This window comes from Myxine glutinosa, chromosome 9 (genome assembly GCF_964187855.1).
Source record: "Myxine glutinosa chromosome 9, kmMyxGlut1.1, whole genome shotgun sequence".
Classification (NCBI taxonomy): domain Eukaryota; kingdom Metazoa; phylum Chordata; class Myxini; order Myxiniformes; family Myxinidae; genus Myxine; species Myxine glutinosa.
Window position 1 is genome coordinate 29,508,495 of NC_136269.1, and position 16,271 is coordinate 29,524,765.

The following is a 16,271-nucleotide window of genomic DNA, read 5'->3' on the forward strand; positions in this document are numbered from 1 at the left end:
AGGACACATCTGTGGGTTTTGAATGGGGATGGGGAGGGAGAGGAATAGGGCAAGAGTGAATGTGTGTGTGTGTGTGTGTGTGTGTGTGTGTGTGTGTGTGTGTGTGTGTGTGTGTGTGTGTGTGTGTGTGTGTGTGTGTGTGTGTGTGTGTGTGTGTGTGTGTGTGTGTGGTGCGCATGATAATGTAAAGCACCATGAGGGTAGTTTACTCTGCTTGATGGGGCTATATAAGACTCCATTATTATTATTATTATTACTCTCCTCTGATTCCGCACTGGTCGGGTAAGCTTGCAAGGACAATTTCGCATCGATAGGGTAAGCGGTTTCAGATATAATTATTTAATATTTTCCTTCAATCCAATATGGCTGCCACACCATGTGACCATTTATGTTTTTGTGATCATCTTACGATGTTTCTTCGATGCACGAGCATCACTTGCTCGTATTAATGGTGCCTTACGCTTCTCTGACATTCCAAGGGTCACAAAAACGCGAGCAGAGGTTACAGCACATTTTATTTCTGGAGAGATGTTAAAAAAATTCGTCCCCATGAAAAAGCGTTAACACGAAAATGACGCGTTTACCAAAAACTGGTGTAGGTTATTAAAAAGCGTTAATGTGAATAAGCGTTGGTCAAATGAGCATATAAAGAGGTTTCCCTGCATTGAGAATATTCCATGAATTATTGTATTGAGAATCTACGATAAGAGAACCGTTGGTCTGTCGCCATTTTTCTCAGATGGCTGAATGGATCTTCGTCAAACTTTGAGGTTCATCAGTGAGTGCCTGGGAGTGTTTTTGAAAAAAAACAAAAATAGTTCGTTTTTTTTGGAATTAAAATCGCTCCATAGTGCCTAAGCCTTTTTGATTAATGACAGTTATATACAAGTACATAAACATCAATACAAAACAATCACCAAACATTTGAACACAAATAAAATTCCAGAAGTGGTCGAAGTTGGTGGTAAGGCTTCTTCTTCCTGAACGTCATCATACTTCTCAAACGTCATCAACGGCACATTCACCAGCATATGTTCAATGAAAAGGTAAAATGATGATTTGACATTTGTGATGGATTCTGATTTGGATACAATTGCTTTTCCATTATATTTGACCCCATTTCAAATATGTTAATGTTTCTTTTTCGCTTGAGCAACGCCGGATACTCCAGCTATAAATATTTATACTTTACTCGGGGTACAAATACAAATACAACTTTGTCTGGGGGGTAACATAGGCTATGTGGCCGCGGCCTCATTCGGGGAAGTGGGGGACCGGGAGAGCAGCGTAAATTCTCTATATAAATGTGTACCGTGTAGCGCCACCTGGTGATGGTGGCAGAGGGTATTACAATTTCTTTTTTTACCTGTGCAACACTGAGGTTATGCAGCACCCTTTGCATGGGAAAAATTTTCCTCCTTCACTTCCCCCCTCCCCCAAAACGGAGGGGCCAATGAAAGCCACCCTCCCTCCCCCCTCCACCCCCACCCCCACCTCCCCCCCCCACCCCCACCTCCCCCCCCCACCCCCACCTCCCCCCCCCCACCCCCACCTCCCCCCCCCCCACCCCCACCTCCCCCCCCACCCCCCCCAACCTCCCCCCCCCCCACCCCCACCCCCACCTCCCCCCCCCACCCCCACCCCCACCTCCCCCCCCCCACCCCCACCCCCCCCCCCACCCCCACCCCCACCTCCCCCCCCCACCCCCACCTCCCCCATATGATGTATATGTAGTATATCTTTCCCCTTCCCTCACCTCCCCCTACTCTCCCCTCCCCCTACTCTCCCCTCCTCTGATTCCGCATCGGTAGGGTAAGCTTGCAAGGACAATTTCGCATCGATAGGGTAAACGGTTTCACATATAATTATTTCATATTTTCCTTCAATCCTATATGGCTGCCACACCATGTGACCAATTATGTTTTTGTGATCATCTTTTAATCGCCGTGCCGAGTCAATGACACACAAAGTCGAGTAAATCAATTTGGTGGTTTGGGAGATGTTTTTTTTTTAAGGTTTTAGGTTAACTCCAATATGGCTGCCAAACCATGTAACTTACGATGTCAAATTTAATATTTCAATACAAATGGGTTATAGATGTGCATGCAATTTCAGATTTTTAGGATAAGGAATTTGATTAAAACATTTTTGGCTGGTATACCACTTCACCTATGGTCATCATTGTCATGCTTTTGTTCCCCAGTGGGAGTAATTGACTGTGCCAAGTTTCAAATTTTTCCATTCGGTGGTTGCCGAGAATTTATTATTATTTGCGTTTAATTCAAGATGGCTACCATCTTGACGTGCAATTCTAGTTTTATTTCAAGGTCAGATGTTATTACATTCACTAAAACTTGACCTATGACGTTAGTTATCATAAAAACATTCTGCATGGGTGTAACTCCTACCCTGAAAGTTTAGTCTCAATTGGACACGTGGTTGCGAAGAACGAGGTTTAGCCCATACAGACGGACGTGCAAACCCGAAACAATGCCTCTGGCCACCATCGGGAGCAGAGGCATCAAAAATAAAAATAAAACATGGAAACCCAGAAAGAGGTGCGCTTGGCGACAGTTGATGGGGGAATATTGTGATGGATAACAAATCAAAATTATAAATAATCTCAAAATATAGTTTGTTGCATGGCCGGATTTAATGCAAATGCAAATTTCCTTAAAAATAAAAATTCTTCGATCTGATACCGACATTATTCACTTTTCATATTGAAAACAAGGTAGTAAATGTAATGAGTTGGACATGCCGTTAACGTCTACGGAAGAAGTTGTGGTGCCCTGCTTTTGCGGGTCCTTGCTTGGGTTTAAAATGTGAATAAATGCTTTGGAAAATTTACTCGGTTAGCCCCTGAAACTTCAGATCTCCCTCCAGTCATCCCTTATTAGTCCCCTACCGGTGTACACCGGAGGGGACTATAGGTTTGCACGCCGTCCCTCCATCCGTCAGTCCGTCACGCAAAGAACAGTTTTCCTGACTTTAGAAAAAAACTCTTAAACTAATGTTTTCAAACTTGGCACTTGGTTTCCTCATGATAAGTTACAGATCAAGTTCGAACTTCACGACGTTTCGATCATTTTTGACAGTTATGGCACTTTGAACTTTGGGAATTCTGATGATCCTTAACTCAGTGCCATTTTAAGTTTTAATTTCCTTTAAAAATTCTCTGCAATAATTGGACCGATTGAGATCAAATTTTCACCATATGAGGGACTCGGTCTGTAGAATATTTTAATGGTAATTATGACGTCACAGGTCACGTGGTTCGGCCGCCATATTGTTTTTTGTGAAAACAAGAAAACCCCTTTTTCTCTGCAACGGCTGAACAGAGGCCAAACTTTGCAGGCAGAATCGCATCCCCATGACGAACAAAAAGGTCAGCGAGCATGACATCATGCGTCACATGGTTTGAGTTATGACGTTTTTAAGCATGAACCTTTAAAACCGAGCTCCTCCCTCATTTTTGATCCAATCGAGGGGAAACTTCACCTATCTGTTCAGCATATCAGTCTACTAAAATGTCCTTTTGGAATTAGCGATAGGGTGCGTGGTTTGGCAGATATTGTTAATTAAAGGGAAAAAAAAATTTTTTTAATGGATATCTTGTTTATTCGAGTTCTCATCAAGCCGCACCACACACCCTCAGCCTTGTCTCGCGAACGTCAACAGCATGACACCGCGTGCTTTCGGAAGCGGCGGAGCCAAGCCGAGCAACATATATATGCACATCGATCATTGATCGTGAACTGGAAAATAGAATAAATTAGATATTTAGCGACTCGAAAGGTTATTTGTCAACTTATTTTCTCGTGCTTCTGCTGACCTGTCTGAAAGGTGTATAAATCGAAGTCCTGAGTGCGAATCACAGGTGAGCCCGTCCTGAGGTAATTTGCGATTGGGAACGATTCAGAACCTGTGGGTGAATAACCCTTTTTAATTTCCCCAACAGTTTTCCGGACGATAGACTGCTGGTAGGGGACATGTATTGCAGCGCAGTACTCAATGCTTGTTTACCAACAGATTGCTCTGAAACCTGATAGACCTTATACTCGATGGTCTGCAGGATCATTCGGTCTTGCATTTTCGGATCGGTGGGACTCCCAGGGAGGGTTGGGGGGGGAAGTGGGTTCCCCAAAATCAGTCTTGACTACAACCTCAAGATGATAGTCAGCCCACTCCGTGCAATTTGTTAGTCTATAACAGCTACATTTAATCTCGGTGATGCTTCTTCAATTGGCACTAATATCTTTCAGTAATAGATGTTCTGCCTGTTTTCCCTACCCCCCACTACTCCTACAATCATCCTTGTTCTAAAACAATGTGCAGCAAGTAAGATGCACCTGAGTGATAAAACCATACCATTTTCTTCTTCTTCCCACAGGAGTTTCTTTGCCCATTGAATCCTCAGCTCTCACATCAAGTTCCAAGTTGGAATGGAAAAGCTTAACCTATTTGCAAACAAAATGCTTCGAGATTGCTGCTGTAAATTGCATGCCTGTTGGTATGCTTGTCCTGGATCCTCTGAAATGTAACTTTGCGCTTTGTACATAATCACACTTCCCTTAGATTGGTTAGAATTGTGGAATGTAATATTGTGTGTCACAACCAATGCCATATTGCCTGCACTTTGTCCTATTCACACGAGCGGTTTCACTACTTGAAATAAATGCTTGGATGTAACCGAAGCCCCAAGCTCTTCAAAACATGAACATTTCAAAAGAAACCAAATGTGTTTTCATTTTTAATTCTGCATTTTTTTTTTTTTGGGCCTCAAATTAAATTGCACAAGAAGCCAGTGCACGTGAGCATGTCACCGAACATACAGCATAGCAGGTGATGTGGGTGCTTACTGCTTACATACGTACGTACGTACAATGGGTCAATTCTAGTCATGGGGTACAGAAAAGCAAAACAGCACAGACCAAGTAACCAAGCAGTTGCAGGGTGAGATATCCACATGTTAAACAAGTTGCACATTGCCCAGTATTGGCACGAGGTGGGAGGTACGACGGTCCATTTGGAGATTGGTGTTAAAGCGATCTCAGGTAGAGCATGCAGAATGCATCGCTCTAAACTACCTCCAAAGACCTCCTTCCTTACTGCGTTACGCCTCGTGCCGCAAGCAAGTTAAGAGGGGTCATAGGAAGGTGGGCTCTAGGGATGTTGGGAAGGACGTAGCGGGTGGAGAGAAACAATGGTGGGCTTCCTGTGCTCATTGACGAGGCTCATTTGGAGCGGCAAGTTTATCCAAGCTTGGGGTCACGCCCCAAATGTCCTTTGCGTATTCCGCAATGGTACGATCACTGGAAAACTTGCCCGAACCAGCAATGTTCTTGATGACCTTTTTCGTCCATTCCTTTGGATTCTATGTACACAAAATAAATAATGAGCAAATCGTTTTACCAATATCAATAATTACAGTAAAGGAATGGTTTTCACCTTGTAGAGCTGATTGGCTTTATCTTGTGCGCACATGTAGTCTTCATAATCGGCGAAGACCTTGAACCTGCAAACAGGTTGGTTTTGTTACAAACAATAACAGGAGTTCCCATATAAAAAAAAAATTCCATGTCCTCAGGTGTAGGATCACATGTAAGATGGGCAGAAAGTCTGGCCTAGAGGTACTTGGATTATCCTTCAAGCAGTCTAGTCTGGTTTTGAATCCCAACCCGGCTATAACTGTCGTTCCAGTGTCTCAGACAGGGTCATTCATCGTGTGTGTGCCGTGCCTCGGATGTTAAATGGACGTCCGGTCTGCCAGCATTAGTTTGTGGATGTTGAAGGCCCCGGCGAGCTGTCGCTGACACCATGAACAAATTACAAATATCTGCCAAGACCTATAGGGGGCGCTGCAACCACAGCCAATGAGGCTCCCGGAAGCCATTTGCTGCATTACCAGAAGCTATGTAAGAGGCCAATAATATAGCCATTGATGGTTTGCAAAGGGAGATTAAGGGGACAAGTTCCACAAATACTCATGCTCACAAAATTATTTCGGTAAGTTAATGGTAAGTAGAATCTTAAACTCTTTCATAAGTGCTGTTTGAGGGCCGATATACATTTACTTTGCATGCCAAGTAAGCAAAACTACTTTTCTTTCCACAAACAGGACAAAAATAAACTGTCCAAGTCTCGCATCATAACATTCTAACATTCCGGTTCTGGGTGGTGGGGGTGGGACGTCAGAGAAGAGTGGTATGAACGAGCAAGAGTAGAGGGGGATATTTCATATCAAATATTGTGGGCTCATGGGATAAGGAGCAAATATTGAAAAACCACATTTTAACAATTCAATCGAAATTACGACTGATATTTACATATAGCAACTGCACAAACATGTTTAATCCTTAATTAAATTGGGCATTAATTACATACGTTGGGGAGAAGCAAATAAATAAATGAAGTACCGTCGAGAGAGGAATGCTGTATTTGGCAGTCTTGGCATAAATTACTGACGTTCTTTTGTTACACTTGCTGGCCAATCAACTCCCCTTTGAGATGTCAACCCACAGTTCAAATGTTGACCCACAAACTAACGCCCTGGTGTTTCGCAGGCCGGGCGAAGAATCTATGCACGAGCCATCCGGCGGAGGGATGTCAAGCCGGAGGACCTGTCTGTCAGCACCGGTCATTTGTGAACATTAAGTATCCCACGGGCTTTGGTGAAGAGTCTGAGTTATTGGCCTATCCTGAAATTCCAAATTCCTGCAAAAAATAAACTTCAGTTGAATGTCAGACTGGGCCATGTGGTTCATGAAAGGCTTTGGCCAAAACATTTACCCAGCAATCCCATTGCGTGAGAATAATTGGCACAGTCGTAGTAGTTAGTAGTAGTAATCATACAAGCCATACAAATTGCAATACAATTCCACATTTCAGGAAAATGCACACCTGTCGTGATGCATGAGCATGTTGACGACATCCTTGAAGAGGTTGGGATCCTTTGGAGAGAAGTATCCACTGCTCAACTGATCAATCGCCTGCTTCAGCTCTGGGATTCGATCGTAATATTCTTGAGCGTTGTACCTGCGTGGCAGAGCGTACATCACGACAAAGCAGTCGGACTTAAATTTACGGTCACATCAATAGGATGTCCTACCAAATATTCCTCCGTCTATATATAGCTTATATAGTATCAAAATGTGCACATGACCCTAGAGAAAAAAAGGCCTCCCAGCCCCCAGTGCAGTTTTTTTTTTTTTTTTTGGATACAGAATCGAGGCTCGTGAAAGAGCTAACATTTATTTCACAAACAGACAAACAAAATATATAAAAAGAGGGAGCGGTAGACAGCGTGTTTAATAGACGTAGAGGGAGCGTTAGGGATAAAATCACCCGATTTAATTAGCCAGTTGTACCCTGTCTTATCCATCTCGTCGACATCCTCCACGCGCATGCCAAAGATGAAGAGGTTTTCCTCGCCCGCTTCTTCGGCCATTTCCACGTTCGCTCCATCCATGGTGCCGATCGTCAGGGCTCCGTTCAGCATGAACTTCATGTTGCCCGTTCCGGAGGCTTCTGTTCCGGCTGTGGAGATCTGCTCTGAAAGATCTGCAGCTGGAACCACTGGTGTGGGAGCAGAGGTGAGGAGTTTGTTGTAAATTGGCATAGTGTGGCGTTTGTTTGCACGAAACAGACAAGCACAGGTGCACAGACGGGCGGGCAGACAGATGCACACACAAGCAGACTTGGACATTTGTACTTTGATGAATTACAAGGACAACTAGAAAGAGCAATCAGATTGCAGACCCTCACCAGGGTGTTTTCAGTGGTTTTTAAGGCTTTTGTGTTAAAACAAATATGGCGACAACCACGTGACCGATGGCCATTTTTTCTCCACAAATTTATTCCTAGATGATGCTCAAGAAATTTCATCTTTATCGGATGAAGTTTTGTACTTGTCAAATTATGATGGGATAATGGAGGCACCTATGGCATTAACATATGTTATTCCACATGGAGTTATTTACAATGAGCCATCAATTTTTTTTCTATGCAGCGCTTTGAGATATATAAGTGCAAATTTTCGGTTTTTTCAAGATGGCGGCCTAACCACGTGACCGATGCATTATTTTTTTTTCTCCACCAATTTATCGAGATTAAGTTTTATACTTGTTGAATTATGACGTCATAACGGAGGTACCTATGACATGAACATATGTTATTCCACATGGAGAGTTCTTTACAATGAGCTGTCAATTTTTTCGATGCAGCACTTTCGGAGATAGAGGTGCAAAGTTTTTCGGGTTTTCCAAGATGGCGGCCATACCACGTGACCTATGATGTAGAATTTTTTTCATGATAATTATGACCGGTGGAGTTGCACCTATGGTGAAAATTTCCTGTCAATCAGACCAACGGTTGCAAACAAAATAATATTTATTCTGTGCGGACAGACAAACAAACGGACCCAAATGCAATTCCCTCTTCTCAGGCGAGGGTAATAATAGACAATGAACAAATAAGACGTCATGCAGAGCATGATACTTGCAAAATCCACCCCTTCCCCCAAAACAAAGTTGCCATGGATACATCAAATTGTCCATTTCATTAAGATTAAAATTGAGAATCCTAAAACTCGGGTCAATCCGATTAAAATCGATTGAATGATCAATGAATGATCAATGATAAAATTGATTGATTGTTCAGATGTAAATTGATTTGCCAAAAAAATTGACCTCGAGGTGACCTTTGGCCTTAAAATAGTTGGTTTCCTAATTCAGTGATTGCTTTTTCAGACTATGTAATTGCTGTTTAATCTGACAAGTCAATCGGATGAAAATTGACAATTTTTCAGATGAAATTTTGGAAGTTTGACCTTGAGTTGACCTTTTGACCAAGAACTCGTTGGTTTCCCAATTCAGTGACAATATTCAAATGCTGTTCAATTTTCAAATGTCAATCAGATGAAAAATGACGATTTTAGAAATTTGCCCTCAAGATGACCTTTGACCTCAACATCTAGAGGCTTTTTCCTTATGACCAACTCTACCATCTGGTGAAGTTTCGTGAAGATCGGTTTAAAATTGTCACGTGTAGGTGATTGACAGACAGAATAACGCACAAGACCAATCAATATACTTGAAAAATCTTTGATTTTGCAAGTAAAAACTGGAACGGCACTCGGAGCGCACACCTCCGCCAGGGTGAACAGTTTACGTTTTGTATCCTACTGATAAGCCGGATCTGGATTCAGACCTGAACCAAAATCGAATCGGCTTGTTCTCGTCACCAAACCAACTCATCCACAACCTTTTGAAATATGGTGTTATTTATCGTTTTTGGCCACATCTGTCAATGGTGAAGAATAAATTCCCGGATCTTCACAAAAATCTGATCAATTCTTCTTCGTCACACACCCAACCTGTCCACCAAGTTTTGTCCAAACCCATCTAGCTTTTTGAGATGTGCTATATATTGTTTTGGCCCTATCGTATCATATATAATGTTTGACGGACCAAGTCCAGGTGTTCATGGTCTACAGTAATATTGGGAATGATGGTATTCCAAAATCGGCATCAGCCTCACCTTTCTCAGCCAGAGACACCCTATAGTTTTCCAAGAAGATGAATTTGAGACGGTCACCAATGACAGGATCGTGGTTGATCACGTCACCCACAGCTGTAATTATCTTGATGATCATCTTAGCCATGTGGTAACCAGGAGCGGCCTGTGCACACCAGACGACGACGTGGATATTTACCACCATTACTAAAATTTACCACGACAAAAAGTCACTTTCGTCAAAAGCCGCAGGCAGCTCACCTTCCCACCAATCATCACAGTCCGAGGCACAAAGTGCTTCTGTGGTTCCTTCCTTATTCCTGGGGAAAAAAAAAAAAAAGGAAAAACCTCAGGTTATAAGGAACATATTTCTGTTCATCGTTAATCGATTAATTTTACATATTCACCTCCACATGCAAGTTTTATTACAAGGTCAGAGTGGGGTTAGGGTTATCAACCCTCCAAGCTTCCGCCGTTTGTCCTGTTGTCGCGTTTTTAATCAGATCACAAAGTGAATGTTCCCACATCTACACTTGCCCGATGAGGTCCCAACAGCAGAGAACAGCACGTGGGGAGGCATCGTTCCATTCCACAAGTATTTTTCAAAATTCAAAAATTTCATTTCAAAAATTTCGTTCCGTTCAAAAATGAATCCGAGTGGGAACCCTCCATTAAAAAAAAAAAAGTGACACCTCTTAAAAGTTTCGAGTCTACAGCTCTCAATATTATTGGCATTTCCGATGAGGCCTCACCACAAGGCCTGTTGCCCTCATATTGCAGAGTCTGTGGAACCACCTTCCAGAGACTGTTCTGTCTCACCATTCCCTCCAGGCCTTCAGGCAAGCAGTGCACCAACATCTCTTAACATTCTCCATGATCTATATTACCCCCAGTTAACCTTTCCTGACAACCATCTTACTTGCTACTTTGCATTTCCTCCATCATCCCTTTCCTCTTTTCCTATTCATCAATTGCATTGACGTTTGTCCCACTATCAGTTCTACCTTGCTCTTCCATGAGCCTCTACCGGTAAAGAAAAATAAAATAAGGTTAGCGGCCTCTCCTCTCTCACTCTCCAAAACTCCTCCAAGATGATCTTCCAGTTACCCTCTTCTGGTGAAATCTCAAATCCAGGCTTATTCCGACCCCCACCTCCACCCTTTCCTCCCGTTAGTGTAACTGCCCACCAATCACACCCTTTTCACCAGCACTTTAAGCAGGTGCTGCACTACTATCACAAGTCATCTCATCCACAACCAAAATATTTGCTATCCTATCCCACAAAAACCATACTTCAGCTAACCCTAATCCTCTACTTGCAGGTTACTGTGTTTCTTCTGCACATCCCTATCCTCTTTTTCCTATTCGTTCATTCCATTACTTGTTGTGTCCACCTGTGTGAAGTTTTCATGAATTAGAGACAAATAGTACTAATATCACATTATAGTAGATAATGTAATTAAAGCGTGTAAAATATCCACAACTAGTCTTCTCTTCTGGTGTCATTGCCACCGAAGCAGCTTCCTGGGGCAAGGGTTATATTGGGTGGTTTTTGCCATTGCCTTCCGAGGAAAAATTAGGGCAGGAACTTGCAATATGTTCATGGTGCTGGTGATAGCTTGCCTAGTCTTCGTGAAGAACACCGTGGGGTCTTTGACATCCAACAATTGATATGGGCAGACAGGACAGCAGTTTAACATCCATCCGAGGGATGGCACACATGAAACCGGATGACACACGAGCCAACCCACCGTCAGGAGGCTTCGTCAAATGCTTCCAACTCCAGGTATGGTTTGAAAAGCGATTTTCAAAGAGCACATGACCTTTGACCTATTGAAATCAATTATACCACTTCATCTTTTTTATTAGTCCATACTTTTCACAAATTTGGTCAAAATGCCTGCAGTGGTTCACACGTTATCGTGTTAACAAGACCGATAACGGACACATGGACGGACAACACGAAAACACATCATGCCTTTGGGAATTGGCTGTGATGGCATAAAAATAGAAAAGAAGAGCAGGTGCTTCGGACGGATGACAGTTTATACCTGGGTCGGGATTCAAACCCAAGCTAGACAGCTCAGAGCTGATTGTGCGTACCTCCAGGCCATCCTGTCTGCCCACATCTTAGACTCTACCAATTCTACCAACAGGAACACAAAAAATAAGTTGACATAAAAAATAAATGTGTGATTTTTTAAATTTAACAAAGAAAACCTAAGGGAAAGAAAACTGCACCAATAAGCAAGCAAATACAGTTTGAATATTACTTTGACCTAAGGGGTGAAGACAATGACAAACACCATCATCTCCAGTCATGAACTTGGGCTATTCCCAACAATGCCAACAGGTCATGTTGCCACAACAAACAGCAGAAGAAAGCAAGAGTAACGTACGGTTGTAGTAGGTGATGACATGTAGGCAGTTTAGAAGTTGCCTCTTATATTCGTGGATCCTTTTCACTTGCACATCAAAGATTGATGCTGCATTGATTTTCACTTTGTATTGCTTCTCAAGGTAGGCTGCAAATTTCTGCTTGTTTTCCTAAAATAAATAAGCAAAAAAACAAAGTACAGACACATTCAAAGCACACCCACCCCCCATGCCAAATAAATAACAGATTCTCCAGCGCGCGACATTGCCGCCGTGCAGCACAAAGATACAGCATTGGGAGGGAGAGGTGTACAATAATTGATTGATCACGTAATTAAAATAAATAAAAAATATTCGTAAAATAATTAAATTATTAATTGGCTACTAATCATTTGGTCATTGTCATGTCCAAATATCAGCTTCCTAGCTCAAAAGATGCCTGAGATATTGCCCAGATGAGAAAGGAAATAAATAAGTACTTAATTAATCGATAATAATTAAGTAGCTAATTAATTAATCAAAAAACCAAAAATTCTATTTTTGCCAAAGCACTTGCTCACTATTGTGCCGAAATTTCAACTTCCTAGTTCAAAGGACGGCTGAAATATCACCCGGAGAAACAAGAAAACAATCGAACAAGAAAAAGAACGAAAACAAACAACCCAAGTGAAAAACCGAGTACTCCCTTTCAGCGCGAGTCATCACCAAGCACCCTTCGGTGCCTGGCGATGAATAAAAAATAGGGGAATAAAATATGGAATAAAAAAGGGGTGGTGTGCAAAAAAAAAAAAAAAAATGGCAAGGTGATACCGTTCTATAATGACACGTGAAGTCTATAAAGAAATTGTATAAGCAAACCGTTAACCATACCTGCTTGACCTTGGCCACATCACGGATGAACGCGTCTTCATTGACGTGCTTCTCCAGCTGCCTCAGCTGGCTCAGATCACGAATGAAACCCTCTCCAATGCGCTGAATTATAGGAACATTATAGGGACAGGCCGCATGAACATATATGGGTTAGTTATCAACTGACAGGATTTAAGTCATTTCACTTTACAAACCACAGGGTTAATGTCACATATCAGGCTTTCTGCAAGAGCAAATTCAGGGCATAATTAAAAGCATGAATAAAAATCTTTTTTTCCTTAGAAAATGAAATTTGGCAAATATGTCGATAGATCCACGAAAGTAGAATGTGAGTCAACGAGCCCACCTACCGCCAGGAGCCAACGAGCCAACCCACCGCCGGGAGCCAACGAGCCAACCCACCGTCGGGAGCCAACGAGCCAACCCACCGCCGGGAGCCAACGAGCCAACCCACCGCCGGGAGCCAACGAGCCAACCCACAGCCGGGAGCCAACCCACCGCCGGGAGCCAGGGAGCCAACCCACAGCCGGGAGCCAACGAGCCAACCCACCGCCGGGAGCCAACGAGCCAACCCAACGCCGGGAGCCAACGAGCCAACCCAACGCCGGGAGCCAACCCACCGCCGGGAGCCAACCCACAGCTGGGAGCCAACGAGCCAACCCACCGCCGGGAGCCAGGGAGCCAACCCACCACCGGGAGCCAACCCACCGCCAGGAGGCTTCGTCAAATGCTTCCAACTCCAGGTATGGTTTGAAAAGCGATTTTCAAAGAGCACATGACCGTTGACCTATTGAAATCAATTAAACCACTTCATCTTTTTATTACAGTCCATACTTTTCACAAATTTGGTCAAAATCCCTGCAGTGGTTCACAAGTTATCGTGTTAACAAGACCGATAACGGACACATGGATGGACAACACGAAAACATATCATGCCTTGGGGATTTGGCTGTGATGGCATAAAAATAGAAAAGAAGAGCAGGTGCTTTTACAACGAGAACAAACAGAAAATATATATATATATATATTTTATATATATATATATATATATATATATATATATATATATATCGTATTGCCACCATTGTTCACCCCAACTCCAGGGTCTCAATGTGTAGTGAAACTCAGAGGTAAGATTCATTGTAAAAGACTATGGAGTGACGAGTGATGGTGGGTCACAAAACTAAATCCTAGAGGGCAGGGTGCCGCATCAACAGATGAAGGAAAAAAAGTTCCACAGACAAGGAGAGAGGGGGATGAATGAAAGGAGTTGACCATTAAGTTTGGGCTTGGGGAGGGTAACAAGGGTTTCTGATCAAATGCGTATAACCTGTTTATTGTGTAGAGAGTTGAAAGGGCAGGAGGAGGGAAACCAGAAATGAGCTCATTTATAAAATAAAAAAATAAAAAAACAGTGAGGGCAAACTTGCCTGTGATCAGCAAGAAGAGGAAGAAGAACCTGAAATAGCCTCCTGTCATGAGATGCTATTGAGAGAGGACCTTAGATTCCACGGCCCAAAGTGGTGCAAGTTGGAAAGCAGCAGCACCAGTGCACAGATAGGAGCCATTTATATGACAAATTACATACATGAAGGCCTGGCACAACGTTATAAAATCTGAGGAAGATTTATGGAAAGACTTGGCTCTGCAGAAAATTGACACGTCGGCCCACTTAGAGACGTGACCTCTCCAGGACAGGTCATACCTGATAATAGCACCTCGGAGCTCTAGCGATCAGAGCTCAACCAAAGGCTGATTACAATAATTAATTGGAAAACTTGCCACCCCAGTCCTTCTGGAAGAACAGTGAAGATTATATGTTTTGTTTATTTATTTATTTATTTTTTTCGGCTTTTATTTTCTCCCACAGATGCAATTTCACGAGATTTTACATGCGAGGTTAAGCAATCGTATTGCACATCATGATACAATACCAGAAAAATGCCTGGATGTGGTTATTTATACCAATGGAAACAAACTCGAAGCTACTCACTTCGGCAATAATGTCAGCCAAGCCTGGGTTGCACAGGACGAGCCAGCGTCGTGGAGTGATGCCATTGGTTTTGTTTTGGAACTTGGATGGATCGAGTTCCCAAAAATCTCGGAAACTGAGTGGACACAACAAACAAACCATGGTCACATGGAAATCACAATTTCAAACTCCCACCGACGTCAGCAAACCTAGGTGACATTTAAAAGAATAGTTTTTGTAAGCAAAATAAATATATCATATTTTTACAAAGTTGGCTTGACACACACCATGTGGCCTTGATGATGTCGGAATGAATGCGAGCAACACCATTGACTGCGTGCGATCCAACAATACACAGGTGAGCCATATTGACACGTTTACAACCCTCCTCTTCAATCAGGGACATCCGACGCAAGCGATCCAAGTCCCCAGGGAAGACCCTGCTCACATTCTGGGGTAACAACAACAACAAAAAGGTGGCAGAACCTGTAGTTACATCAATGCAGAATGAAGCAAGTTAGTGCAAAGAAACGACTTTTGGTGTAAAATGTCGGTGAAAGAAAAGCCGATACAAATTCAAAGGACAGAAGTAGGCCTCACATCAAGGTGGCGCCGATTGATCTCGTAGATAATTTCGAGGTGTCTCGGGAGCAGGGTATTCAGCAGATCCACGGGCCAACGCTCCAGGGCTTCAGGAAGCACCGTGTGATTTGTGTAAGCACAAGTCCTCACCAACACTTCCCAGGCCTGCACACACAATCACATACATGCATATGCACTTCTGAAATTTCTGAAACCTGAGGATTAAGGATTCAGTTTCTGATGAAAGCGAATAACAAATTAATCATATCATGCAAAAATCACATTAACATTGTACAGTACTTTCAGCTAATTGCAAAACATTTTCTGAAACTTCCTGTGGCAAATCCAGGTACGAATACCATGTGTACACCTGCATCAATTTTCACACGGAAACAAACTACCTTTTCCCATGTCAGCTTCTCGATGTCCACCATGATTCGCATGAGCTCGGGAATAACGAGCGAAGGATGTGTGTCATTCAGCTGAATCGCCACCTGGGAGACCGCACAACACAAAACCCACCATGTGCTTCACAGGAGAAAACAATAAAAAAAATCCACAAAACACAAATATGATTCACAAAAACAACGATGGGTATAGCCACAGAGTGTAGAGAACACTGGTGCGGCATCAATAAGGTTGTAGGTTGAAATCCAGCTGGCTGAAGAATAATGTGCAGGGAGATGAGTAATCTGCGTGCTACCTCGTTGAGTTGACGCAATCCCAGTTAACATCTAAATCTACTTCATGGCCGATATAATTTTCACACGGCTAGTCCATCCTCTCCTCTCTGAATCTGCTATCTTTTTAATATCTTCCTCATATTAATTTTGCGGATAATCAGGTGTCGCCAGTTGTACAGCAATTCGCATATTCACGCCACTTGCTATGTACTATCAGCAGGTTTCGTTCTCATTTGCTTTTTCATCCATTTTGTTCTTAATGTTCAGACTCG

General features: G+C 42.8%; 2 protein-coding genes across 5 annotated transcripts in view; one reads left to right on the forward strand and one right to left on the reverse strand.

The window, feature by feature from the left end:
- Positions 1–4,721, forward strand: part of ABHD12 (abhydrolase domain containing 12, lysophospholipase) — a 66,292-nt gene extending 61,571 nt beyond the window's left edge. For all 3 annotated transcript variants that reach the window (XM_078784246.1, XM_078784248.1, XM_068129384.2), the window contains one exon: positions 4,394–4,721. In XM_078784246.1, the coding sequence (XP_078640372.1) occupies positions 4,394–4,412 (19 nt within the window). In that variant the 3' untranslated portion in view covers positions 4,413–4,721. The remainder of the gene's footprint in view (positions 1–4,393) is intronic.
- A 19-nt stretch (positions 4,722–4,740) lies between these two features.
- The window catches only part of LOC137435515 (glycogen phosphorylase, muscle form), a 47,192-nt gene continuing 35,661 nt past the window's right edge, over positions 4,741–16,271 (reverse strand). For both annotated transcript variants that reach the window (XM_068129378.2, XM_078784237.1), the window contains exons 9-20: positions 15,718–15,810; positions 15,335–15,481; positions 15,022–15,185; positions 14,756–14,870; positions 12,763–12,864; positions 11,916–12,063; positions 9,778–9,836; positions 9,541–9,682; positions 7,371–7,578; positions 6,904–7,038; positions 5,452–5,518; positions 4,741–5,377 (exon numbers count right to left, since the gene is read on the reverse strand). In XM_068129378.2, coding sequence (XP_067985479.2) covers positions 5,225–5,377; positions 5,452–5,518; positions 6,904–7,038; positions 7,371–7,578; positions 9,541–9,682; positions 9,778–9,836; positions 11,916–12,063; positions 12,763–12,864; positions 14,756–14,870; positions 15,022–15,185; positions 15,335–15,481; positions 15,718–15,810 — 1,533 coding nt within the window. In that variant the 3' untranslated portion in view covers positions 4,741–5,224. The remainder of the gene's footprint in view (positions 5,378–5,451; positions 5,519–6,903; positions 7,039–7,370; positions 7,579–9,540; positions 9,683–9,777; positions 9,837–11,915; positions 12,064–12,762; positions 12,865–14,755; positions 14,871–15,021; positions 15,186–15,334; positions 15,482–15,717; positions 15,811–16,271) is intronic.